General features: G+C 33.4%; 1 protein-coding gene across 1 annotated transcript in view; it reads left to right on the forward strand.

The window, feature by feature from the left end:
• Nucleotides 1-403: 403 nt before the first annotated feature.
• Nucleotides 404-27,640, forward strand: part of LOC149773617 (uncharacterized) — a 33,550-nt gene continuing 6,313 nt past the window's right edge. Inside the window, exons 1-6 of the mRNA XM_089946288.1 lie at nt 404-566; nt 6,349-6,485; nt 13,540-13,649; nt 17,582-17,691; nt 20,588-20,889; nt 24,377-24,519. Of these exons, the coding sequence (XP_089802414.1) occupies nt 434-566; nt 6,349-6,485; nt 13,540-13,649; nt 17,582-17,691; nt 20,588-20,889; nt 24,377-24,519 (935 nt within the window). The 5' untranslated portion in view covers nt 404-433. The remainder of the gene's footprint in view (nt 567-6,348; nt 6,486-13,539; nt 13,650-17,581; nt 17,692-20,587; nt 20,890-24,376; nt 24,520-27,640) is intronic.

A 27,640-nucleotide genomic window follows, 5' to 3' on the forward strand; every position in this document is an offset into this window, starting at 1 on the left:
TGTTGCTGCAAACTAGATACATTTTAATTTTAGATGAGGGGGACTGGGTGGCAGAGTGGTCTAAAGTGCTCATCTTTATGGATCACTGCCGTCTCACCTCTTTCTGCGTGGGTTCTAATCTTGGGCTCTGCCAGTGTGGTTGCGTGAGAAAGCTTGCAAGAGGCTTCGCATGGGCCAGTGGTTCATTCTGGGGTTTTCCAGGGTTCTTCCTCCACCATTTATACTGGTTGCCATGTATAGCCTATCTTGTGCGGAAAATGGCATTAAACCTTACAACAACAACAACAACAACAATAATTTTTAATATATAATAATGGTTCATATTTATTGATTAAATTCAAGTGAGATGTTTGTTTTATAAAAATGTTCAGCAGAAATCACTAAATATTTTGATTATCTTTTCAGAACATAGGTCTAGAAAATCAACAAAAAAATGGCTGTAGGTGTGTTCCATGTTGAGTTTGGCTTTAATGACACACCTCTCACCAGAGCACTAGAGACAGGCAACTTTGTCGCTGCTGAAAGGCTGATCAGGGAAAATTCTAATCCATCATATCTTGATGAAGGTTTGGGTTTTGTCTCTTTAATCTCTGTCTCTCACTTTCTGTTAGAAGGTTAGATAGATATATTTGGTACTTTACATAATAAATTCTCAAGTTCTGATTGGCAGACTACACAGATCTGTTTTATGACTGTGCTGCATTGCCCCTGACCCTGTGATGCTTTATTTGACAATGGGAATTTTACCTGTTCCAGCAGGCACCATTGGCAAAATGCAAGTTTTATATGTTGTTACATGATATCATGCAGGGCATTATAAAGTCTGAGCTTATCCAGGGCAAACTGACAGGAAGTTTGAAGTTTAAATGTTGAGGGATTTGAGCTTTGTCTCAATTTATAACCAGACATTATCATACCTAAAGTAAAAAGATAAGGTAAAATAAAATATGGGATTTTTTGAGGAAAATGCATTATTTATTTTTTTAAAAATGAAGAAATTTATATTTTTTTACTTTTATCTTTGCTTGCACATCAAAATCATATAATTAAAGTAATACAAATGATATCTGTAGATAGTACATGTAGATATATAGGCCATAAAAGGTGTAGAATGCAGATATAGTTTGAAGAGTAAATACAGACATGCAGCATACATATATATAGATAAATAAATGGATTGGTTGATGATTGTTTTGGGAAAGACTAGGATTTTTAGATACAAATGTTTTGATAAAAGACTTTCAACTGAAAAATTAAACAATTATGTATGCAACTGTGTTAACTAAATTCAAATGTTTTAATACATCATAACATTTTTCTTTATCCACTTTTCCACTTAAGGTCTCTTGCAGATTTAAGTATCCATCCAGTAAGAAAACAATACAAAACTGAGTCCATAACAGATAGATTCCAGTATTCTTGAATCCACTATTTGCTTTTTTTGGAAGGTGTTGTGTGAACTCACAGCTGCTTCCACTTGCAAAAGTCCCCTTTTGAAATCAGTGACATCCATCAAAACAATCTTTAAGAAGCCAACTCTTGAGAATGAATTAGAACATTTATTTTGATCCATTTAGTTATTTGCCAAGAAGTAAGTGTGTATTAGTCTCCTGTAATTATCACATATGCAGTAATGGTAGACATTACTTGTAGGTGCTGAATAGATGGAAGATCATTTACATTTTTAACAAAATCCAGGTGGATAATCATTAGAGACGAATGCCTTTTATTTCCAAATGCACATGTCAAGAAAATCTCACAACTTATTTTATTAACATTGTGACCTAGTCACCGTGAAGTTAGTAGCATGCTTTCAAACAGTCTTAGGCAAGCCTGTTCTTTTGAGTTGGCAAGCTTGGCTGATTTCGGAGCTCAATAACTGCCAGTGGCCACATTAGGACTTGATACATGTTGTTGGCTGATCATGTACAGTACAAATATTACCTTTAAAATGTAAATATTCTGTATTTGTTAAAACATACTTAAATTAGTAAATACTCATCACTCATGTTTGCATGAGAAAATGTGAGATCTTGATTCCAAACTACAGGATGGAAATGATAGACTTAGATAGTATGTCTTGAGAAATGAATGATTGATAGATGAAACTTGGGGTAGTAATGAAATTGTATAATGTAGTACATATAAATACTTAAAGAAGGTAGTTATATATATATATATATATATATATATATATATATATATATATATATATATATATATATATATATATATGATCGTGATCCCCTCTCCCTCATGTCCTCAGTCTCAGTCTATGTCAGTATTTTTGGACTTTTCTGTACTTTCTAAACTTGAGATTGCCTGATCTGCATTAATCTTTTCCCAGGCATCAGGCAGCTGGATTGCCTTATCCAATGGGAACTGTACTGTGCTCCAAATAACAACATTATCGTAGACTTTTTTCAGGAAAAAGCAGTTCAACAGAATTGTATTAGGTAAATAAAATTCATTACAGACTCAAAAATCCTAAATTAAATCTTGTACCTTGAATTTTTCAGTACTGTTAAAACTTTATATTTATCGATAGTAACAATAAAATTGCCTGGAATTTTGTGTGATTCTGACATTACATCAAGCTATTAAAGATGATCTGTTTTGAATTTTGACTCACCTTGCTGTAAGATGTGAGTTTGAAAATAGGTGGAGTCCATGCATATTAATCCGGTGATGTTTAGTGATTGGGTGAGCTTCTTGCCACTATAGAGACCATTTTAATGATATCAATTTGAATCAGTCCTGGTAAAATGACTTAAGTCACTAAGATCCTGGATTAGTAGAGTTATTAGTAAAGATACATGCATATTCATTAAGGGATATTGCATCTGATTGGTTGAACCTATCAATATTTTAATAACCTATTTCACATGGTAAATGGGCCTATATCATCAGGCCTTGTAAATAGGCCTCTATCATCAAGCTTGATAAATACACCTATATCATCAGGCATGGTAAATATGCCTATATCATCAAGCTTGGTAAATAGGCCTATAACATCAGGCATGGTAAATAGGTCTATATCATCAAGCTTGGTAAATAGGCCTATATCATCAAGCTTGGTAAATAGGCCTTTATCATCAAGCTTGGTAAATAGGCCTATATCATCAAGCTTGGTAAATAGGCCTTTATCATCAAGCTTGGTAAATAGGCCTATATCATCAAGCTTGGTAAATAGGCCTTTATCATCAAGCTTGGTAAATAGGCCTTTATCATCAAGCTTGGTAAATAGGCCTATATCATCAAGCTTGGTAAATAGGCCTTTATCATCAAGCTTGGTAAATAGGACTATATCATCAAGCTTGGTAAATAGGTCTATATCATCAAGCTTGGTAAATAGGTCTATATCATCAAGCTTGGTTGTTGTTGTTGTTGTTGTTGTTCTAGGGTTTAACGCCATTTTTCAGCACAAGATAGGCTATACACATCAAGCTTGGTAAATAGGCCTATATCATCAAGCTTGGTAAATAGGCCTATATCATCAAGCTTGGTAAATAGGCCTATATCATCAAGCTTGGTAAATAGGCCTTTATCATCAAGCTTGGTAAATAGGCCTGTATCATCAAGCTTGGTAAATAGGACTATATCATCAAGCTTGGTAAATAGGTCTATATCATCAAGCTTGGTAAATATGCCTGTATTATCAAGCTTGGTAAATAGGCCTGCATCATCAAGCTTGGTAAATAGGCCTGTACTATCAAGCTTGGTAAATACGCCTACATCATCAAGCTTGGTAAATAGGACTATATCATCAGGATGGTAAATAGGCCTGTATCATCAAGCTTGGTAAATAGGATTTTATTATCACGATCATGCTCGAATCTCATTATGAGTGAAATTTATTCATATTAATGATGTGACCTTGCATCAACATGGCTAAGCTTGTTAACAATCTGTGAACTATTCTGTGATCAGAATTTGTTGAAACTTGTGACATAGTCATACATCATCAAGGACAAGACGGTATTACATGTATGTAGAGAGGTCTAGACTGTGATGCATGTTGGTCGAGAGGTCAATAATAACCCAGAAGTAGAAGATACTGCAAGTACATGTATGTGGACATTTGATAATATGTGTGGCTTATCTTTTGACAAAAGATTTTCTTACCAGTTTTATTTCATGAGGTTGACATTTTAATTGAAACATTGTCGACTTTTTTGGCATTAAGCTGTATGTTTGTCTTTATCTTATTTATGGAAGACAAGCAAAAAATGGAAATAATATACTGCTTCCTCAAGAAACACAAACACATATCCTACTGCACAGGCTATGTAAATTAAATACATGTTATTGGGTAACAGAATTCCTGTTATCAACATTGTTCCAGCTCAGAATTTCCTACAGAGTCCATAGATAAAGAGGCACATTTAGCAAAAATTTTTTTTGGGGGGGTGAATAAAAGGTTACATTTTGTGAAATCGGGTAGTTTTAGTGATAAAAAGAATTAATGCCTATAAAGAAATTAAGAAGTCAATCTTTTTGTAAATAGAAAACACATAAGTTTGTCCTACATTAAATACCAGGGTAAACAGAAAAGTTTTAAGAGTAAATAGAAAACTGCACAGATTTAAGGTGTTTTAATAATCTAAACATCAGCAGAGGGGAGGGCTTTTGGAGGTTTGAAGGCAAATGGGAACACACTGATGATGAGTGTTGGGGGTTGGGATACAGAAGGAATTCCCCAATGTTTTATTTTTATTCATCTGATAGAATATTCCAACATAGTCTTTCCTCTTTATAAGACTGTTTTCAAGAGTCTTAAAAGTGACATCAGTGTTGTGATTGAGGATACATAATAGTGAGGCACATTAAAAAAAATGCTGTGTCTTAATATGGAACAAAAACTCAGAAATAGGTGTTAAATTACATGAAACCATATTGTAACTGGTTCTGATTAGCCTAAAAGTAAAAGGAAGTGAAATAAATTGATACGTAGTGATAAAACAAAAAATGTAAATAATTTAATGAAATGCACCACTGCGATTACATTATACAAAGACAGCAATATATTTAGGAACTTGTAATGTTGGACCACTGTCACTACTTTTATCACCAGTAAGAAATTCATATAAATTATTCAGTCCCTCTTTATTGATTTCATGGGTTAATGCCTCTTGTACAGTCAATGCCCTTGACTATTTTTTTGTCAAGCTAGAAGAAAGATTAATCAGTGGTCATTTTTTTAAGTGCTCTCAAGCCAATGATTGCTTTTAGGTGATAATAATTTTATTGATATCACAAGGACATGATGGCATGTTTTTAATCAAAGCCATTTTATGACATGTTATCACTAATAGCCACTTGAGTAATAGTTTGGGACTATTAAAACAATGATTTTCTCATTTTTTGCATTCAAATATATCAGGAATGACATAACAAAAATTTAAAGATTTGGATCTGTTTCTTTTATGGTTGCAATATCATTAGATGTTATTTTCAATGTCTGTTCTTTTATCTGGATCTGTTCTTTCCACATCTAACTGGATATTTTTGTGCCAAAGATGTACTGATGTCAGGAAGTATCACTTAAGTTGAATCGTCTCTAAGTTTTCAAATCTTATTGGAAAGAGACAAGGATGTTCCAAATTATGCTATGGATCCACATGAGAATGCTTGCATAGAGACAGCTACCTGTCAAACCTTTACTCATATTTTGAGTAATAAATGTGACTCCAGTCTTGGAAATCTTACTCCAAATGTACAGATAATATTTTTAAGTAATATTTGGAATTGAGTATAGTTTTATGTCAGCGAGACCAGTTAGTGTAACTTTTTTGAAGTTTTGTCTGAATTGAAAATTAATTTTAACGCATCTGTTAGTACAGAATTCTTCAAGTTACCACATAACATTCCTACTCACTATTACTATGTCATGTGATAAACATCATAACATTCCTACTCACTAGTACTATAATGTCATGTGATAAACATCATAACATTCCTACTCACTAGTTCTATAATGTCATGTGATAAACATCATAACATTCCTACTCACTAGTACTATAATGTCACCTGATAAACACCACATAACATTCCTTCTTATGATATCTATAATGTTACATGATAAACACCACTGGACATTGTGATGCATCACCTATTCATATCACATGGCAATGCCACTGAGGTTTGCTGGCTTTAATGTCTTATAAATTCAGTCATCAGCTTGTGTTTTTTATAATTTTTATAATGAAGTTTTAACTATGAATAAAACTGAATAATACAACATACCAATTGTTAATGGCATCTTGTGGCATATATAGTTTTAGTAGTTTCGTGAGCTTCATATTTAAAGAATAGTTATTTAAGACTATTTCTGCATTTATTTTTCAGGTTGCTACCAGAGGACCCCGTTGTATATCTGTTTGTGTGGAATAGATGCTGAAGAACAGAGAGTTAGACCAAGGAATCTGTACCTGGCCAAGTTACTGATTGAAGGAGGGGCCAGCATCAATTACAGGGTTCCCACAGTAAGCCTAAGTTATTTTTGGCATCATTGTTATCAAGATTTGTCTTGGGTGATTTGGAATTTTATCCGTGTTCATTCATTGTGGAAACAATTTGACCAGTTATGAACAAAAGTTGTATAATAAAATCACCTAAATGGACTTGTGATCAAGTGTTGGCTTGTCATTAAGCATGGACTTAATCATTTATCATGGACTTAATGTTAAGTATGGGCTTGTTATTAAGCATGGACTTAATCGTCAAGAATGGACTTGTCATTAAGCATGGGCTTGTCATTAGGTATGGACTTATCATTAAGCATGGGATTATCATCAAGGGTGGATTTATCATCAAGAATGGACTTATCATCAAGGGTGGACTAATCATTAAGCATGGAATTATCATCTAGGGTTGACTTATCATCTAGCATGGGCTTATCATCAGTGTAGACTTAACCATTAGGCAGGGACTTATCATGAAGCATGGGCTTATCATCAGGTATGGACCTGTCATTAGGCATTGACATATCAAGAATGTTTTTATCATAAATCATGGATTTACTCATTAGGCATGAACTTATCATTGAGCATGAACTTATCATCAATCATAGTCTTAATTATTAGACATGGACTTATCATCAAGCATCGGCTTATCATCAGTCATAGTATTAATTATTAGACATGGGCTTATCATCAATCATAGACTTAATTATTAGGCATAGACTTATCATCAATCATAGTCTTAATTATTAGACATGGACTTATCATCAAGCATGGGCTTATCATCAATCATAGACTTAATTATTAGGCATGGGCTTATCATCAAGCATAGACTTAATTATTAGGCATGGGCTTTTCATCAGTCATAGTCTTAATTATTAGGCATGGGCTTATCATCAAGCATGGGCTTATCATCAATCATAGACTTAATTATTAGGCATGGGCTTATTATCAAACATAGACTTAATTATTAGGCAAGGGCTTATCATCAATCATAGTCTTAATTATTAGGCATGGGCTTATCATCAAGTATGGGCTTATAATCAATCGTAGACTTAATTATTAGGCATGGGCTTAACATCAATCATGGGCTCATTTATTAATCAAGAACATATCATCAGCTATGGGATTATCATCAAGCATGGACTTATCATTGGATAAATACAGGGTACTGTTTTTTTAGCCAGCTCTCATAAATAAATTACATATTTCAATGTTATGAATTTTTTTGTGTGTGCATAAAACTCCTAGTTACAACTTGAAGAATATGAATTGATTTATAACAAAATTTTGTTATAAATGTAGTTCAGCCACTAAGGAAAGGTATGCAGTTATTATTTTTATGACAACATGCCTTGTTTAATGAATAAATGATTTTAAAAGAGGTTAGGCCTCTTGTAGGAGGAGAAATATTGGTTAAGATCTACTACTTTGGTGCAGGAAGATGTGGCCATGTATCAGAGATCGATCTTCCTTTAGAATGCCCTCATTAGAAGGAGGAACTATATTCCGCTTTATCCACACTCTCGTATCTAGATTTTTAAGTATTTCTGACTAAAATAAATTTGCGTTTTGACTGATCTCAAATGCCTTTTGATTGTAGGACTGTATGCTTTCTTGCCTATCTGAGGGTAAAACACTGCCTCAGTGTTAAGTCTCTTCATTATAACACCATCCTTTTTATAAGACAGTTAAGGCTAGGGATTCCATTTCAGTATGTAGTAGTGAAGTTAATTTTATAACATACTCCATTATAAGGCAATTGTACTGGAAGGTGGTATATTACTTCATTATAAGGTGATATGCTTCATTACCCCTCCTGACATTGTTATAATGAGGGAATTGGGATTACTGTATTGTGTCCTTCTTTATAAGGTAGTCTCGGTATAATGTGCCATGCTCTGTGACTCCCATGTACAATGTTGTAATGAGGGAGTACTGTGTCATGTACTTTGTGATAATATAATCTGACTATAAGGGTTTGTTTCACATGATTCCTTCATACAGTATTATAATAATGGAATACTGTATAATGTACTTCATTTAAGGCAGTATGCTAAGGTTGTATACAGTGTTATAATAATGGAATACTGTATAATGTACTTCATTTAAGGCAGTATGCTAAGGTTGTATACAGTGTTATAATAATGGAATACTGTACGTGCATGTATTGTTGCATCTATGTGTAGAATGATTTGATGCTTATTCAGTTTTTGTAAGGTAGTCAAAATTCATTCCTTGACCATTGGTCAACTTCTTACTGGGAAAGAAAGAGATCTAATATGTCATGTAAAGACTAAATTGAGCAACTCGTTCATTACATTAATACATAACACAGGGACTTTTTTAGTTTTGGACATGTACTAGAATCAAATAGAGACTTCTTACTTTTGGAAATGTACTAGAATCAGAAAGATACTTCTTTCGGGCATGTATTAGAAACAGAGACTTCTTACTTTTGGACATGTACTAGAATCAGAAACTTCTTGCTTTTGGACATGTACTAGAATCAGATAGATGTTTCTTACTTTTGGACATGTACTAGAATCAGAGACTTCTTACTTTTGGACATGTATTAGAATCAGAGACTTCTTACTTTTGGACATGTACTAGAATCAGAGACTTCCTACTTTTGGACTTGTACTAGAATCAGAAACTTTTTGCTTTTGGACATGTACTAGAATCAGATAGATACTTCTTACTTTTGGACATGTACTTGAATCAGAAACTTTTACTTTTGGACATGTACTAGAATCAGAGATTTCTTACTTTTGGACATGTATTAGAATCAGAGACTTCTTACTTTTGGACATGTACTAGAATCAAATAGAGACTTCTTTCTTTTTGGCATGTACTAAAATAAGACAGAGAATTCTTACTTTTGGACATGTACTATAATCAGAGACTTCTTACGTTTGGACATGTACTACAATAAGATACTTTTGTACTTTTTGATTTTTTCTACAATCAGATAGAGATTTCTTACTTTTTGGACATGTACTAGAATCAGATAGTGATTTCTAACTTTTCGACATGTACTAGAATCAGAGACTTCTTACTTTTGGACATGTACTACAATAAGATACTTTTGTACTTTTGGATATGTTCTACAATTAGATAGAGATTTCTTACTTTTGGACATGTACTAGAATTAGATAGAGATTTCTTACTTTTGGACATGTACTAGAATCAGATAGTGATTCTAACTTTTGGACATGTACTAGAATCAGAGACCTCTTACTTTTGGTCATGTACTAGAATCAAAGACTTCTTACTTCTGGACATGTACTAGAATCAGAGACTTCTTACTTTTGGACATGTACTAGAATCAGAGACTTTTTACTTTTGGACATGTATTAAAATCAGAGACTTCTTACTTTTGGACATGTTCTAGTAGAATCAGATAGAGATTTCTTACTTTTGGGCATGTACTAGAATCAGAGACTTCTTATGTTTGGACATGTCTTGAATCTGATAGATACTTCTTACTTTTGGACATGTACTAGAATCAGAGACTTCTTACTTTTGGGCATGTACTAGAATCAGAGACTTCTTACTTTTGGGCATGTATTAGAATCTGATAGATACTTCTTGCTTTTGGACATGTACTGGAATCAGAGACTTCCTACTTTTGGACATGTGCTAGAATCAGATAGTGATTTCTAACTTTTGGACGTGTACTAGAATCAGAGACTTCTTACTTTTGGACATGTACTGCAATAAGATACTTTTGTACTTTTGGATATGTTCTACGATCAGATAGAGATTTCTTACTATTGGACATGTACTAGAATCAGATAGTGATTTCTAACTTTTGGAAATGTACTCGAATCAGAGACCTCTTACTTTTGGGCATGTACTAGAATAAGATATTTTGTACTTTTGGACATGTACTAGAATCAGATAGAGACTTCTTACTTTTGGACATGTACTAAAATAAGACAGGAACTTTTTACTTTTGGACATGTACTAGAATCAGAGACATGTTCTAATAGAATCGGATAGAGATTTCTTACTCTTGGACATGTACTAGAATCAGATAGTGATTTCTGACTTTTGGACATGTACTAGAATCAGTGACCTCTTACTTTTGGACTTGTACTAGAATCAGAGACTTCCTACTTTTGGACATGTACTAAAATAAGACAGAGACTTCTTACTTTTGGACACATACTTGAATCAGAGACTTCTTACTTTTGGACATGTAACTACAATAAGATACTTTTGTACTTTTAGATATGTTCTACAATCAGATAGAGATTTACTTTTGGACATGTACTACAATCACATAGTGATTTCTGACTTTTAGACATGTGCTAGATTCAGAGACCTCTTACTTTTGGGCATGTACTAGAATAAGATATTTTGTACTTTTGGACATGTACTAGAATCAGATAAGACTTATTACTTTTTGGCATGTACTGAAATAAGACAGACTTCTTACTTTTGGACACGTACTTGAATCAGAGACTTCTTACTTTTGGACATGTACTACAATAAGATACTTTTGTACTTTTGGATATGTTCTACAATCAGATAGATACTTCTTACTTTTGGACATGTACTAGAATCAGATATTTTGTACTTTTGGACATGTACTAGAATCAGATAGAGACTTCTTACTTTTTGGCATGTACTAAAATAAGACAGAGACTTCTTACTTTTGGACATGTACTTGAATCAGAGACTTCTTACTTTTGGACATGTACTAGAATCAGATAGTGATTTCTAACTTTTGGACATGTACTAGAATCAGAGACTTCTTACTTTTGGACATGTACTACAATAAGATACTTTTGTACTTTTGGATATGTTCTACAATCAGATAGAGATTTCTTACTTTTGGACATGTACTAGAATCAGATAGTGATTTCTTACTTTTTGGACATGTACTAGAATCAGTGACCTCTTACTTTTGGACATGTAGTACAGTAAGATACTTTTGTACTTTTGGATATGTTCTACAATCAGATAGAGATTTCTTACTTTTGGACATGTACTAGAATCAGAGACTTCTTACTATTGGACATGTAACTACAATAAGATACTTTTGTTCTTTTGGATATGTTCTACAATCAGATAGAGATTTCTTACTTTTGGACATGTACTAGAATCAGATAGTGATTTCTAACTTTTAGACATGTACTAGAATCAGAGACCTCTTACTTTTGGGCATGTACTAGAATAAGATACTTTTGTACCTTTGGACATGTACTAAAATCAGATAGAGACTTCTTACTTTTGGACATGTACTAGAATCAGATAGAGACTTCTTACTTTTTGGCATGTACTGGAATCAGAAAGTGATTTCTAACTTTTGGACATGTACTAGAATCAAAGACTTCTTACTTTTGGACATGTACTACAATAAGATACTTTTGTACTTTTGGATATGTTCTACAATCAGATAGAGATTTCTTACTTTTGGACATGTACTACAATCACATAGTGATTTCTGACTTTTAGACATGTGCTAGATTCAGAGACCTCTTACTTTTGGGCATGTACTAGAATAAGATATTTTGTACTTTTGGACATGTACTAGAATCAGATAAGACTTCTTACTTTTTGGCATGTACTGAAATAAGACAGAGACTTCTTACTTTTGGACACGTACTTGAATCAGAGACTTCTTACTTTTGGACATGTACTACAATAAGATACTTTTGTACTTTTGGATATGTTCTACAATCAGATAGATACTTCTTACTTTTGGACATGTACTAGAATCAGATAGAGACTTCTTACTTTTTGGCATGTACTAAAATAAGACAGAGACTTCTTACTTTTGGACATGTACTTGAATCCGAGACTTTTTACTTTTGGACATGTAACTATAATAAGATACTTTTGTACTTTTAGATATGTTCTACAATCAGATAGAGATTTACTTTTGGACATGTGCTACAATCACATAGTGATTTCTGACTTTTAGACATGTGCTAGATTCAGAGACCTCTTACTTCTGGGCATGTACTAGAATAAGATATTTTGTACTTTTGGACATGTACTAGAATCAGATAAGACTTCTTACTTTTTGGCATGTACTGAAATAAGACAGAGACTTCTTACTTTTGGACACGTACTTGAATCAGAGACTTATTACTTTTGGACATGTACTACAATAAGATACTTTTGGATATGTTCTACAATCAGATAGATACTTCTTACTTTTGGACATGTACTAGAATCAGATAGAGACTTCTTACTTTTTGGCATGTACTAAAATAAGACAGAGACTTCTTACTTTTGGACATGTACTTGAATCAGAGACTTCTTACTTTTGGCCATGTACTAGAATCAGATAGTGATTTCTAACTTTAGGACATGTACTAGAATCAGAGACTTCTTACTTTTGGACATGTACTACAGTAAGATACTTTTGTACTTTTGGATATGTTCTACAATCAGATAGAGATTTCTTACTTTTGGACATGTACTAGAATCAGAGACCTCTTACTTTTGGACTTGTACTAGAATCAGAAACTTCCTACTTTTGGACATGTAGTACAATAAGATACTTTTGTACTTTTGGATATGTTCCACAATCAGATAGAGATTTCTTACTTTTGGACATGTACTTGAATCAGATAGTGATTCTAACTTTTGGACATGTACTAAAATCAGAGACCTCTTACTTTTGGGCATGTACTAGAATCAGATATTTTGTACTTTTGGACATGTACTAGAATCAGATAGAGACTTCTTACTTTTTGGCATGTACTAAAATAAGACAGATACTTCTGACTTTTGGACATGTACTTGAATCAGAGACTTCTTACTTTTGGACATGTACTAGAATAAAAAAAAAGATTTTTACTCTTAGACATGTACTAGAATCAGATAGAGAATTTTGGATATGTACGAAAATAAGACTCCCTTTTTATTTTTGGAAATATACTAGAAAAAGAGAGAGGCTTCTTACTTTTGGACATGTTCTATAAGGATAGTGGGATTGAATTTGCAATTTATAACTTTGATCCATCTCCAGGTGTTGGAGCTTGGACTAGGGGAGATAAGTAAATGCAGGATAGGTGATATTCTGTTTTGTGAATCTTGTACTGTTTTAATATTACAGACTTATTTTGGATCTGAGTACATGGGCCCAGGAAAGACAGCATTAGAATTACTGGTAGACTTATATAATGACCTCACCAGAGTGGGAACTGAATATAATAATCAAGCTTGGTAAGTAAAACCATGTACAGTCTTTTGAAATCGAAACAGTGTCTAAAGTTATAATTTATTACATTGCAAACTACAATCAACTCATGTTATTGAGCCATATTCATTATGGTCAGAAATTGTAATTATGGCAAGTTTAGCAGGTTATGAAGTATGATGTGGATAAACATTGAGAAAGAGAGGGATAAATTAATTTATTTGATTGATAAATTGATGATTAAATTAGCTAAGTTTTTTATTCAAGTAAAAGATCTGTATATACTAAGATGGTTCATATCTTTTGGAAATAAAGATATAGATCTTTTTAATAATGCTTAAACATTCTCAGCGATACAGCCTTTCTGAAAATGTAAATGTAACCTTGCTGTTTGTGTGCTTTTGGAGAAAAGGCAAGGATTATGTGATCATGTGTTTGTATGCGCATTGAGTTGTAATATGACTCCTCCCATACAATTCAAGATGGAGATTTCAGACCTTGCAGTATGACAGGGGATGGTCACTAGATGTGCACACTGGCTTATAAATTATGGTGTACCTATATATATATATATATATATATATATATATATATATATATATATATATATACACACTTACATACATAGTGGAACCCTTCAGAACCAAAAACTCATTGGACCAAAGAGAATTTTTTGGTTTTGAGTTTTCTTATTGCTTATGTAATGATACAGACAGTGTGTAATTATGATAGCATCATCTGTATATGTTTGTGTAAGAGTACATAAAATTAAGAAAGCTGTTTTTTAATATAATATGCTAGTAGTCAGTTCAGCAATAGTATCGCTTGTCTTTGTTAGCTTTCTGCCATGCAAGAGACTAGTAAAATTGTTTAATGAATGCTGTAACTGATAGAAGGCATTCTGGTCAAACTTTTTAAAACTACAAAGACTTTTATTGTTGTTTCCAAACTTATCGAGGCATACTGTCTGTGATCATTCAAGCCAAAACTTTAGTCTAAGCCTATGCTGTATACTGAGGTTTTTGCAGATGTGAGAAGTCTTTCTCTAAGCATGATGTCAGAGAGATGGGGGGAAAGTAGTTATGAGAGCTGCATTGGTTTTTGTAAGAGTGCACAAAATTAAGAAAGATGATATTTTATTTGTTCCTCAGATACGTATATTTAATGAAGAATTAGTTGAACAAAAACCAGTCACATAATATTTACAGTTGTTCCACATAGAAATACAGTCCATATCACAAGAAACAACTGGGCAGTGAGATACTGTTATAACTCTACTATAAATCCAATAGAATTATGAATGATACTCCACAGTATTTAAGTGTTTAAGTACTCCATATAATTGTATGTGTTTCCAGTTTAAGAGCCTGGCTTGAGGAAGGCATGGAGTATTTGATTTTGCTACATCTTTCATTAACTAACATTGCTTGTGTCAATGACTCCATTGTTTTGGTGCCATAGTCAAATAAACTCATCCTTAGCAATTACAAAGTTTTTAATCTTTGTGTAAGATCTAAAACTTAAGGGTATGTCATTAAATGAATCTTCCTTTAAGAATACTGCTGTATCGGTTTCCATTGGCAAAGGATCAACATTAAGGTTACATGCCTGGTTAATAAGGCCCTGATATTTAATTAAATAAAAACAAGTAAATAATATTCTATTGATAATGCATGCAAATTAATAGCATTAATTACAATTAGATAATAAGCAGATAAAAATAATCTGTCTGAAATGGTTTACCTACATCTATTTAGTTATTAAATATTTTCATTAAAAGTTGACTCTATGTATGGTGCTAAGTATTGTTTTAACCTTGTGTGCCCTTGGAACAATTTCTGGGTCTTTGTCTCACAGACCAACCTACTACGGTAGTTGCTAACTGAAATTGATCTGTTCCTGCATACTTCAGGAATTTACCATGTAAAATATATTTCCAAGTTTTTAATTGAGTTTTTGTTTTATGGTGTTTTATAAAGGTTAGATTGATATACACCTCTCTCTCGATAACTTGCGCACAACGGGGTCCACAAACATAGACTACACTATAAGCAAGGTGCGAGTTACCGAGGGACCTCCAAAAATTGAAAAAAAAATCGCTTTGACATCGAGAAACCCGTCCGTGGGGGGTGGGGTGCGGCGTTAGGGAACTGGGCTGTTTAATGACTGAGTCCTCATTTTAATAATTTTTAATAATGTGCTTTTTCTAATGAAGTTGTTTACGTTATTCTGTTTAAATAATAAAAAAAAAATCAAAATATCCAACATATGAAAGATCATTTCAACTGGTTTGAACAACCATCACATGTACACGAAAAATCTGTGTATTACATCACTGCTTTTTGTTTTCTTGATGAGTCTGGTTTCTGTAATGGAGTTTAATAGTATCTTGCCAAATCAGTAGTCCATAATTTGGGAACTAGACTAACACCAAACAAGATTCATCCCTGAGGATATCTCTAAATGCCATTTCAAGAATTCTCTGAAACTCGCTTTTTTACAAATGGTCCGTATCTGTGAAATCAAGCTCTATATTTTACAAAGTATTCATTTCGCTTAGCTGCCTTGTTATCTTTGATCACAGTTATGAAAGAGTCGGTTAATTTAAGGTAGTTTCTGTTAATACACAATAACATTTATTACAGTGTTCGATTGATCAAATGAAGTGAGTTCACCCGACATACGACCGAGGCTGCTAAATTTTAAGTTAGTCCGATTTTTGTGCCCTTTAACTTTTCGACGATAAAATAAGCAATGCATCAAAGTTTCCGTTACCAATATTGATCACGATTTTCTTCAAGTTCAACAAATAGGGATAAATTTTTGTGGTATTTTCAGTTTTAAAACATGTGATCCACACCTTACACCGCATTATAAGTGGGTTTTGCGAGTTATCAGGGCACAAGTTATCAAGGGAGTGGTGTATATGTATATATACTCTGCAAAAATAGACTTATTCAGATATGCAGCTAACATTCCTAACATTCACCACTATGCCAGTTCTTACCATGAGGATTCTTTGCATGGCTGGAACAAAATAGGAAGTATGGAGGTCTGCTTATTCAGTTAATTTACATAGGAATACACCATCCTGTACTCCAGTTAAGCACAAATAGAAGGATGTTCTCCCCTCTTGCCTTAGCACCCTTCAAGGATCTCCTGTCTGCCCTTTTGTCTCTCCATAGCTCTATAACACCAGCTTCAAAATGTTTTATTTTCTATTGTTTTCGCTTGTATTTCTGTTTATTTAATGTAGGATAAATAAATGATTGTACTTTTATCTTTTACTGTTAAAAAAAGATACAAATCAAAATTTACAGATGTGTCATGTCCATTTATTACAGGATGTCCCTCATTCCACCTATTGCCAATTCCTAATTCCTTCAACAAAACTGCTCCTATTGCAAAAAGTGCTGATCTCTACAAGAAATTCCTAACCATGTAATATGAAAGTTAAATTTTTTCAAATTCAGAATAAATAAGTTCTGAATAAACATTTAATTAAACTTTTATATATATATATTCTAGTACAAAGAATGAAAATTGGTACTGATGTAGTTGTCTTTTTAAATTTGTGAAATGTGAAAATTATGACTTAAGTTACAGGTGATGCTTGCTATAAGCCGTTTTGATTTACTTGCTTTCATTTGAAAGCCATGAATAATAAAGATTAACATTCAAGTTTTACCTTGGTGCTCATTTTTATGCCATTGTTGGCTTCATGTGCTGTGCATCAGTGATTATTACATGTATTAATTTGTTTGAAAATTATGCATAAATAATCATTACTTGAAAACTTTGAGGTATAATTTGCCCAAGAACTTTAAGTATCTTAGGGGAAAAATTACTGTCCATTTCCTCCATAACCTGTAGAACAAATTTGTGGCATAAGTCGAGTGTCACCTATATTTATGATCTGCACCTAGCACAAATTTTGAAGTAAATTTCATTTTTACAGGTGCACCTGGGATCCAAATGCTGATATAATAATTGGCCTCAACAAACAACATTTGACATCACTAGAGGAGGTCATAGAACATGTAGAGGACATAGTCTTTATTATATTAGGTATCATCATTAAGTTTTTACCTTATGCATCATCATTACATTTTTACATTAGGTACTATCATTACATTTTTACATTAGGTATCATCATTACATTTTTACATTAGGTATCATCATTACATGTTTACATTAGGTATCATCATTACATGTTTACATTAGGTATCATCATTACATTTTCACATTAGGTATCATCATTAAGTTTTTACATTAGGTATCATCATTACAGTTTTCATTATGTATCATCATTACATTTTTACATTAGGTATCATCATTACAGTTTTACATTAGGTATCATCGTACATTTTTACATTATGTATCATTACATTTTTACATTAAATATCATCATTAAGTTTTTACAGTATGTATCTTCATTACATTTTTGCATTAGGTATCATCATTAAGTTTTTACATTAGGTATCATCAATAAGCTTTTACATTAGGTATCATTATTACATTTTTACATTAGGTATCATTATTACATTTTTACATTAGGTATCAGCATTAAGTTTTTACATTAGGTATCATCATTACATGTTTACATTAGGTATCAGCATTAAGTTTTTACATTAGGTATCATCATTACATGTTTACATTTGGTTGCATCATTACATTTTTACATTAGGTATCAGCATTACATTTTTACATTAGGTAACATCATTAAGTTTTTCCATTAGGTATCATCAATAAGTTTTTACATTATGTATCATCATTACATTTTTACATTAGGTTGCATCATTAGTTTTATATTAGGTATCATCATTAAGTTCATTAGGTATCAACATTTAGCTCATTTTCTCTGACACTGTTACATGTACTGACAAAACTTTATGGGTTATTAATCTTAAAGGGTACTACACACCATGGGCAAATATAGATCATAGTAACTTTTCACTTTCACATGATTATTTTGAATTTTGCATTTAACTCAACAATATTGTATGTGATTATGTGTGTGTGTGTGTGTGTGTGTGTGTGTGTGTGTCTGGAGATATAGGTATCACTATCTTTCGTGATATCAGTTGTAGCAACAGTAATGAGTGGCAAAGCAGTGACATAATTGATATTGTTATTCTATTCTGACGTTTTTCTTATGCAATGCATTTATGTAATAGCATTTCTGAAGGAAAAACAACTCTTGCATAAACATATATCTCAGCATGCATTGCCAACCTTGGCATGTCAGTTTGTGTTTACTGTATATACAATATTAAGATATCAGTGCTAAAATATTGCTCTTTATTGTATGGAAGAGGCCTTTTGATTAGGGGGCAGGTCAGAGGTCAAGGTCACTGTACCTCAAAGAAAAATGTGATTTTGTACAGTAATGTTTGTTCAAGAGTAAATTCCTTGGCTAAACTTTGTGGATGGCTGGCATGTAGGGTAATGTAGAAACCTGGTTTTGGGATGTATAGCTTGACCAATGGTCCAACAACACCCTACAGCTGCCTGCATAATGGACAATTAAACACATGGCAGACATATAATGTGCTTTTCTTGCTAAACTTATCACAGTTTCAGTTTATATATTGCATTTAATGTTGACTTTATGCAGACGACAAGTTTTGATTTGGTTCATATGAAGGGACTGCATTTAAATTTCACATGTTAAATGGCATGTATTTCACATTGCTAGTCATCTGTGTGTTAAATGGCATGTATTTCACATTGCTAGTCATCTGTGTGTTAAATGGCATGTATTTCACATTGCTAGTCATCTGTGTGTTAAATGGCATGTATTTAATATTGCTAGTTGTCTGTGTGTTAATTGGCATGTATTTCACATTGCTAGTCACTTTCTATACAATTCTACCCATTTTCTTTCAGTACTTTTATTATGGCATGTTAGTTTGGTATATGTAGACAGCAGGTTGAAGTTCGTATTTAACTTTGTTATATGTAGAAGGCAGGTTAAAGCTTACATTTAAGTTTGTTATATGTAGAAAGCAGGTTAAAGCTTAAATTTAAGTTTGTTATTTGAAGACAGCAGGTTAAAGCTTGCATTTTAAGTTTGGTGTGTGTGTGTATATATATATATATATATACATATATATATATATATATATATATATATATATATATATATATATATATATATATATATATACACACATATATATAGGCAGAGCAGGACTATATGACTTCATATTCTTATGGAGTAACACAATCACATCCACATTTTTTGGTCTAAGCTGAGACAGCTTTTTATTTATAAGGATTGCCTTGGGTAGGTCACAGTTCCGATCGTTTCTTCTTTCCCGGAAAACCAGAAAGTTTACTTTCACTTTTCTTTTCCATTTTAAAAGCAGGTCACTTATATAATGGCTAAATTATATTTCAAAACTAGATATAAAAAATGACTCAAACAAAATATTCTTTTTATTGTCAGAAATTTAGCCTAGTCCATACTATAATTTCTATAATTGTATTATTTGAACCCTGCCATAGTCATACCAAAGACTTACAAAAATGGTATGAACAGCTGCCTCACTTGGCACTCAGCATTAAGAGGTTAGTGTTAGGACTGGTCGGCCTGGTGTCAGGATAATGTGACTGGGTGGGACATCATGCTACATGTCTGCGGCAAGATGCCCCAGTGCTAGACATCACTATAAGCTTTCACACTGCAGACATCGTAGCGATATGACTGAAATTTTTTTAATGCTACGTTAAAAATCTAAATCACACACACACTCACATCATAGTACTGTAAGGAAACTCGATCATGAGAAGTCATGCTTGATTAATAAATAAAACTGGTTGAATGAATGATGCTCAGTTAACTCGATAAATTGAAACAGCACTGCCAAGATTACCCCCATATCCTTGGCAAAAAGTCCTATATGTGCTGATGTGTTGGTCAGTCAATCTCTTATTGGTTTTAATATTTGTTTGCCTTTAGGAAATGGCGGTGATGCCAATATACCAGATGAGAATAGGATGACACCTCTCCATAGAACAGCAATTTACAGCCATGATGTTCGAATGTTCAAACTTCTTTGTGAAAATGGAGCCAACATAAATGCCACTGACAATCGAGGGAACACACCTCTAATATCACTATGTGATTTGGCTGCATCTGAGATGTATGACTACCTGGAAGATCTGTCACCATCGAGTACAGACACACTGGAGGATACCAGTGCCACAATTTGTGTCAAGAGGGATTTCCTTAATTATATCCTTAAACTGAAAGATCTTCAGGTATTTGGGTCACACTAATACATGAGAGCTCAAAATAAGTAGCATATCATGGGGACTTTATGCACAGCTAATTTTTACTTGCTGTTTCTTACTTCTCAAGTAGTGCTGTAAATAAATTCTTGATATCAGTGTTTATTTGCTCGCTGTACCTGTAAACTACATACATGAAGACTATTAAATATTCATTTTTACTGCAGTAGTGTATTTAAAAAATATGGCAAAAAATAAATCTTTACCAGATGTGTAAGCTATTATGATTTGATAGTAGATCTGATATTTTCAATGCCTTATGGAGAAGGTCTTGGCTAGTGCTAGCAGGTCTGCATTACGCATTGCAAATCCACTTAATCACTTTAAGCTAATAATTATTCTGCCTATATTTGATAGATAAGCTCAAACTAAAATGATGCAATGGATACAGTTGTCAAATTGCCTGACTTAGAAGTTAACTGTGTATTTATTTTCAAAGATACACAGTTTTTCCCAGCTTTCTTAAAACACTTTAAGTTCTTACGTTGGGAGTGCATATCATTGGAAAATTATTGGATGACCCATCATTGGTCAAATACATGCCTTCAGTCAGTATCTTGAAGGCAGTGATATAACTATTCATGGTAACAGAAATTTATTTAAAAACTATTGTATGCACGTTGGCACTGATGTACTTTCACTGATTCTAATGCTTACGTAACTTTGAATTTAGAAATGAGACCTTTTGCTTTTTACTATACCAAGACTGTCAAGAACCTTTAGCTTACCTGTTTGTAAGGATTATGGATCTTCATCTGTTATGCTGCATCCAGTCTCCATCTTGCACCCATCAAGAATTGCTATTTTCAATTTCTTCTCAAAAAAACTACCAGACCAGTGTCATCCATACTTGGCACAGAACATGGGATTGAGATGCCAGTCTGAACAAATAATGTTGATCCACCTTCAGTTATGGCCACCCAACTTTTTAACCATTTAACAGAATTTGATTAAATTTGACATAAATCATTCTGACATAAAGACCCTTAAAGTTTATGCAAATGATGCCATTCATCCATCAGATATGGTTGCCATTACACAAAATTTCTAACCTGTTCATTGTCTTTGAGCAATTATGTTTTCAACAACCATTTGACCAATTTCAACCAAACATGGCACAGAGCATCCTGGCTAAAAGGACTTTAAGGCTTGTGCAGATCATGCCATCAACTATAGCCATTCTTACAAAGAAACAAAATAACATTCATTATCATATTGACACAGATTTCTTAGCCAGCAATTCTTGCATTTGGTTATTGGGCAGATGTCGGCTAGATGAGTGATCATGGTCCTACTTGTGGCCTCTTCATTGCTCAAAGAAATTTTTTTTAGACACAGGCCCTGGGCTGGTGACTTAAATAAACTCACAAGCCTGGACTCAAATTTCCACATCCCCAAAATTTCCACTTTTTAATATTGTCACACAACATTGCCTCTGTTCACATATGTGTCAAAAATATAATAATTATGGCTTAAACATTCTAATTCAAGGCAATAATATGTAATAACTTTTATTCTTTTACATGCATCTAACATCTCTTTGGCTTAGCTATAAAGGGTTGTTCCACTTCCTGATCCTGCCTATGCAAATTAGCATGCAGCCTTCAAACACATCTCACTAGCTATTATCAGCCAATTGAGCGAGATGTAAAAAAGTGGTTTATACTTGACTTCTTTGCCTTTAATTGCTGCCATTGAAACTGCCCAAAGGATAGTTTTATGTCAGCTCCAATCATGATTGTTTACTGTTTAAGCATGCTACATGTAGTGGGCATATACTGAAAGTGGTGGGGGTAGGGGTTTGTTTGTGAAAATTACTGGAAATCATTTTCTTCAAACATGACCTTGTCAGGGGGTTTGGGAGTACAAAATCATATTTTTAGCATGACATGCCATACTTCAATCTGATTAAAAATCAGATCTCAGTTTCACATATGACAGTAGTGATCTGAATTTAGATTGTACCGTGTTATAGCAGGTACATCAACATCGTGAAAATATACACACATTTCATCAGTGCAATCAATGTTTCCTCAGGCAAATTAATATTTTTTTCGATAAGCCCAATGGGCACCTCACTTAGAATACAGGATGTGCCCAATCTAAAATTAGAGGGGCTCTGGGCATCAGGCTATCAGATTTTTTTAGCACTGCTTACGTTCAAATGTTTAGCTCATGAAATATAAGCTCAATTTAATGTCCTCAGGATATGAGCAGGCTGTAAATGTGAGAAAATGTATTCACATCATTAGTCAAATAAGTAACGTTAATCAGAACATTTTAAAAACTGTATTTTATGTGTATGCTGCAGATCAGCATGAATTGTTGTATTAATTAGACTATATTTTATGTGTGTGCTGCAGATCAGCTTGAATTGATGTAGTAAACAGACTGTATTTTATGTGTGTGCTGAAGATCAGCATGTATTGATGTAGTAAATAGTCTGTGTTTTATGTGTGTGCTGCAGATCAGCATGAATTGATATAGTAAATAGACTGTATTTTATGTGTGTGCTGCAGGTCAGCATGAATTGATGTAGTAAATAGACAACTGCTATGTGAGACCACCTATATTGAGAGACAAAGATTTTTAGGGCTGGAGGAGTGATGTTTCAAGACCGGTTACTCCATATAACAAAAATTACTTGTTATAAATAATGAATTAGGAGAAATATGTATTTGAGTCTAAAACAGCAGGCATGCAGTCTTAAAATGGAGTACTTTTATCCCCATTCCAGCTCATTTTAGAAGCTTTCTTAGATAAATAATCATTGAAATAAATCTTTTTGATTCACTCACCTTAAGGGTCATGATATTGCAGTAGGGTCATGATATTTCCTTTTTGATTCACTCACCTTAAGGGTCATGATATTGCAGTAGGGTCATGATATTTCCTTTTTGATTCACTCACCTTAAGGGTCATGATATTGCAGTAGGGTCATGATATTTCCTTTTTGATTCACTCACCTTAAGGGTCATGATATTGCAGTAGGGTCATGATATTTCCTTTTTGATTCACTCACCTTAAGGGTCATGATATTGCAGTAGGGTCATACTTTCCAACAGTTTTATCATTGATTATAATGTGTGAAATTTTCGCTTTAAGGTGATTTTAAAAAAAAGTATGTTAGTTTCACATATGTATTACAACTTCTGGATCCACAGTTTTAGCTTACCTGGCTGTAAATCCTTTCAGATTAGTGCACATGATCTTAATCCATCGTCCAGTATAGTCACTGCTACTAAAAACAAAGCCTTAAAATCAGTTTTTTTTATATAAAACAAACACCTCAACAAAATTTGTTTGAAATTTATGACAGAAAGTGTTCTGTTAACCATTATTTGTCTTGCTTTTAGATATTTGGTGGATGCTTCCCAAGTGACTAATCATGGGTCCACTTGTCTCTTGTTCACATAAATAACGAAAAGCTAATTTTGAAATTTTATTTTTTCATTAGATAAATATACAGAACAACATAGGTCAGACTGCCTTTTTTCACTGCATAGTCAGAGGTGATTTGGAGGCATCCTGTAAATTGTTAAAAACCGGGGCCAATCCAGCACTCCGAGGAACTGTGTGGGAAACCAGAAGAAAGAAAAGGTAGAAAATTGTATCAACAGAACCCTCAAGGATTTTCATTGTTTTAGACACACTGATAGAGAAGCTATTAATTTTGAGCTGATATCTTTCAATATATCAGAAAATATTTTGCAAATAATGTTTTTATATATTTGATTTAACAATAATAAACTGTAGTGATTCCTGTAATTAATTGTCAGAAACATCTAAGCCCCCATTTGGTACACCATAATAGGCATAAAAAGGAGAGGGACATATATTAAGGGATTCTGACCTGACCTTCATTAAAAGCAAGGATAGATGGAATTAGTTTTGGTTTGGTTGGTGTTTTATGGCATAGCAACAAAATGAATCCCACATACTAACCATTAATCTACTGCAGTTTCTGCCTCAGTTAGTCACCACATATTACTCTTTCTTGGTAACATTGTCCAGTTAGGCTTTCACCCAGTGAACTGTCTGTCCAAGAAGAAACTTAAAACGATGAAAATTTTATGCTGCATACCTATTTTTTGAGAATCCCCTCGTAGGTGCCTACTTTAAGAATCCTGTCCTCTGAAATTGCCCTATTTACATTTAGTCCCGTGAGATGGACCTGTTTACGTCCAGTCATATGACATCATGCTTTTTACACCCAGTAGTACTTTTGTGGCAATAACAGTGGTTTAAGGTTCAAACCTGCTGCTGTGTGCAGTTTACCCAATGTAAATGCTTCTTCTGACAATATTCCAGCAGTTATTTTCAGTCAGTCAGAAACCTTTATTTTAAAATATGGTATTTAATATACACATAGACTGGCTGCATAGCTCATAAAATAATTAGTTGTCTGTGACCAAAAAAAAATCCCCCGATATTATCTGCATAATAATTATTCATAATCAGCAACAGTTTTCCTTGAAATCTTCTCCTTAAGCATAGTTGTCTTGCTGTTACTGTTTTGAAGATATTGAGGAATTTATTTTAATTTGGGAATTTCTGCTGAAACTAATTGATATATGCAAAAATAAGTATTCCGGTTGCCCTGTGTAATGTAATGTATATCTAAGCTTAATCAGTTTGTGATCTGTATTGGAGAAGGATTCTAACAAAAGGAGTTTATCTGGAATCATTACATTGGCTTCTGGTCAGCATAAAATATTCTGAGTTTGTCCTTTCCCAAATAATTACTCAATGACATCGAATGTAATTTCATAAAATCAGTACACTGCATTAGCCTTTCTTTCTTTAGAGAGATATGTATGTACTGTGACTGCCATGGAAGAGTAACGCAAATCATGGAACTTCTTCTCGGATTTTAAATTTCACTTCCTATGAGAGACAAATTAATCCCTTTTGACATTAATGAATCTTTAGTTAAATATTTTGTCATCAATTACCAAATGAAGATGTTTCCTCAGCCATGAGCATCATTTTATCAAGGTGGAGATCCACCCATAATGTAAGTCCAGCATTTGTGAAAATGGATGAAGATTATGAAAAAATAAAACAATAAGCAGGTTATTTGCAAGGTCACAAAAGCAGCAGATAGTGATCATGTAACTTCATTTATTAGTCCAGTTTCATTCTGGTCGATGTATCCAGTTTGACAAAAGAAATTTCTTAAAATATATTTAGACAAATTTTAGGGTAACAACTTTTTATTTTTCTTACCTTACTTCTGAAAGTAAAGAATTGTCAATGATGTGCTTGTATTTATGTTTGATAGATTGTGGAGTGGACACATGTTATTAATAGCCAGGTTGAGAAAATGCATTACACAGTATTTTATTCAGCTATCTGCTCTTTAAAATTGAGAGTGACTAATAATTGGTACTTAACTGTAAGTGTAAGTATAAACATCTAAAATTTAAACAATATCAACTTGTTCCTAAAATTATAAACAAATTCATGCTGACTGATGGATACAGTGGGTGGGAAAGGGTTTGTACATATTTTATCCAGGTCCTTTTCCACTGGGTATGTCATTCCTAGAGATGTTGAAAGCTTGGGCAAGAGACCAGTTGTCGTCAGTCATTTCTAGAGTTGATGTGTAACTGTGGCACTGTGAGAGTTGGATCAGACAGTACTGCCCCAATGGCCCAGCACAGTTTAACAAGCCATTCGAACATGTGCAGTGATAAGTTCCATCTCGTAGAAAAATCTATAATCTCATCTGTGTCTCCATTTTTGTATGCTGCTTGCTTATTATATAAAGCCTTTGTTGAACCATATTTGAAGTGAGCAGCCAGTCAACTGGTGGCACCAAGCATATTTTCAGTGACCTAACTTTAAGATCAACACCAACCATCATTTGCCATGTGTATCCGAAGCAATGTTAATCTGACCCATCATCCAAAAGATTCATGGTCAAGTTGATGTTGGAGCCATTATCATGTACCATTGCAGCAATTTATCAATGGTATCTGCTATTCATTAGCAACATGCTCCAAGCAGAGACTGATTATTCACCTGTGTGTTGCACTGGAGTTTCCCTTGTCAGTACAACAGCTGTTTCCAGCTGCCAGTTGGGTTTATCCAATTAGTTGTCATGCACATACTGGTATATTCAGTATTCTGTAATGTTTGTCCGAATATCACTTGTGAATGCAACATACTATGTGTTCCCCAACTGACATTTTAATTTCATAACCCCATGTGCAAAATGTTTTTCAATCAACGTTGTAGTTGTTAGTCTGCATTTAAGTTCATAATCAGGCTCAGAAACTTTTATCATACTGCGAAATCCCATGCTTTTCACTATGCTGATTGGCCTGCCTTCCTGTGCTATAGATGCAGCGATTCTCTGGTCAATTTCCGTTCCGCTTGATTTAGATAAATTGGCTTTGGTGGGTAAAAAAAGATGCAATGCATGGTTTGCTTCTGCCCTTACTACAAGTGTTATCCATGTGTCTATGATGAGTTCCGAGGCGATGAGGTCAGACAGAACTCATGCTACAGCCTTTAGCAGACAATTTTATTTCACAAAGATTGCATTGAACAATATTATCATGCAGTCATTTCGATGTTTTACTAATTTTTAATTTAAAAAAGGAATTAATTTTAAATTGTTTCACTATCCTTTCCGGCCTAGCATATCAGATTGAGCAAAGATTTCTTGATATACAGCTGTAAGAATGAGTGATGTTTTATAACTGAGACTGGT

The sequence above is a fragment of the Sinohyriopsis cumingii genome, unplaced genomic scaffold (assembly GCF_028554795.1).
Source record: "Sinohyriopsis cumingii isolate HCF-2022 unplaced genomic scaffold, ASM2855479v2 utg000624l, whole genome shotgun sequence".
Classification (NCBI taxonomy): domain Eukaryota; kingdom Metazoa; phylum Mollusca; class Bivalvia; order Unionida; family Unionidae; genus Sinohyriopsis; species Sinohyriopsis cumingii.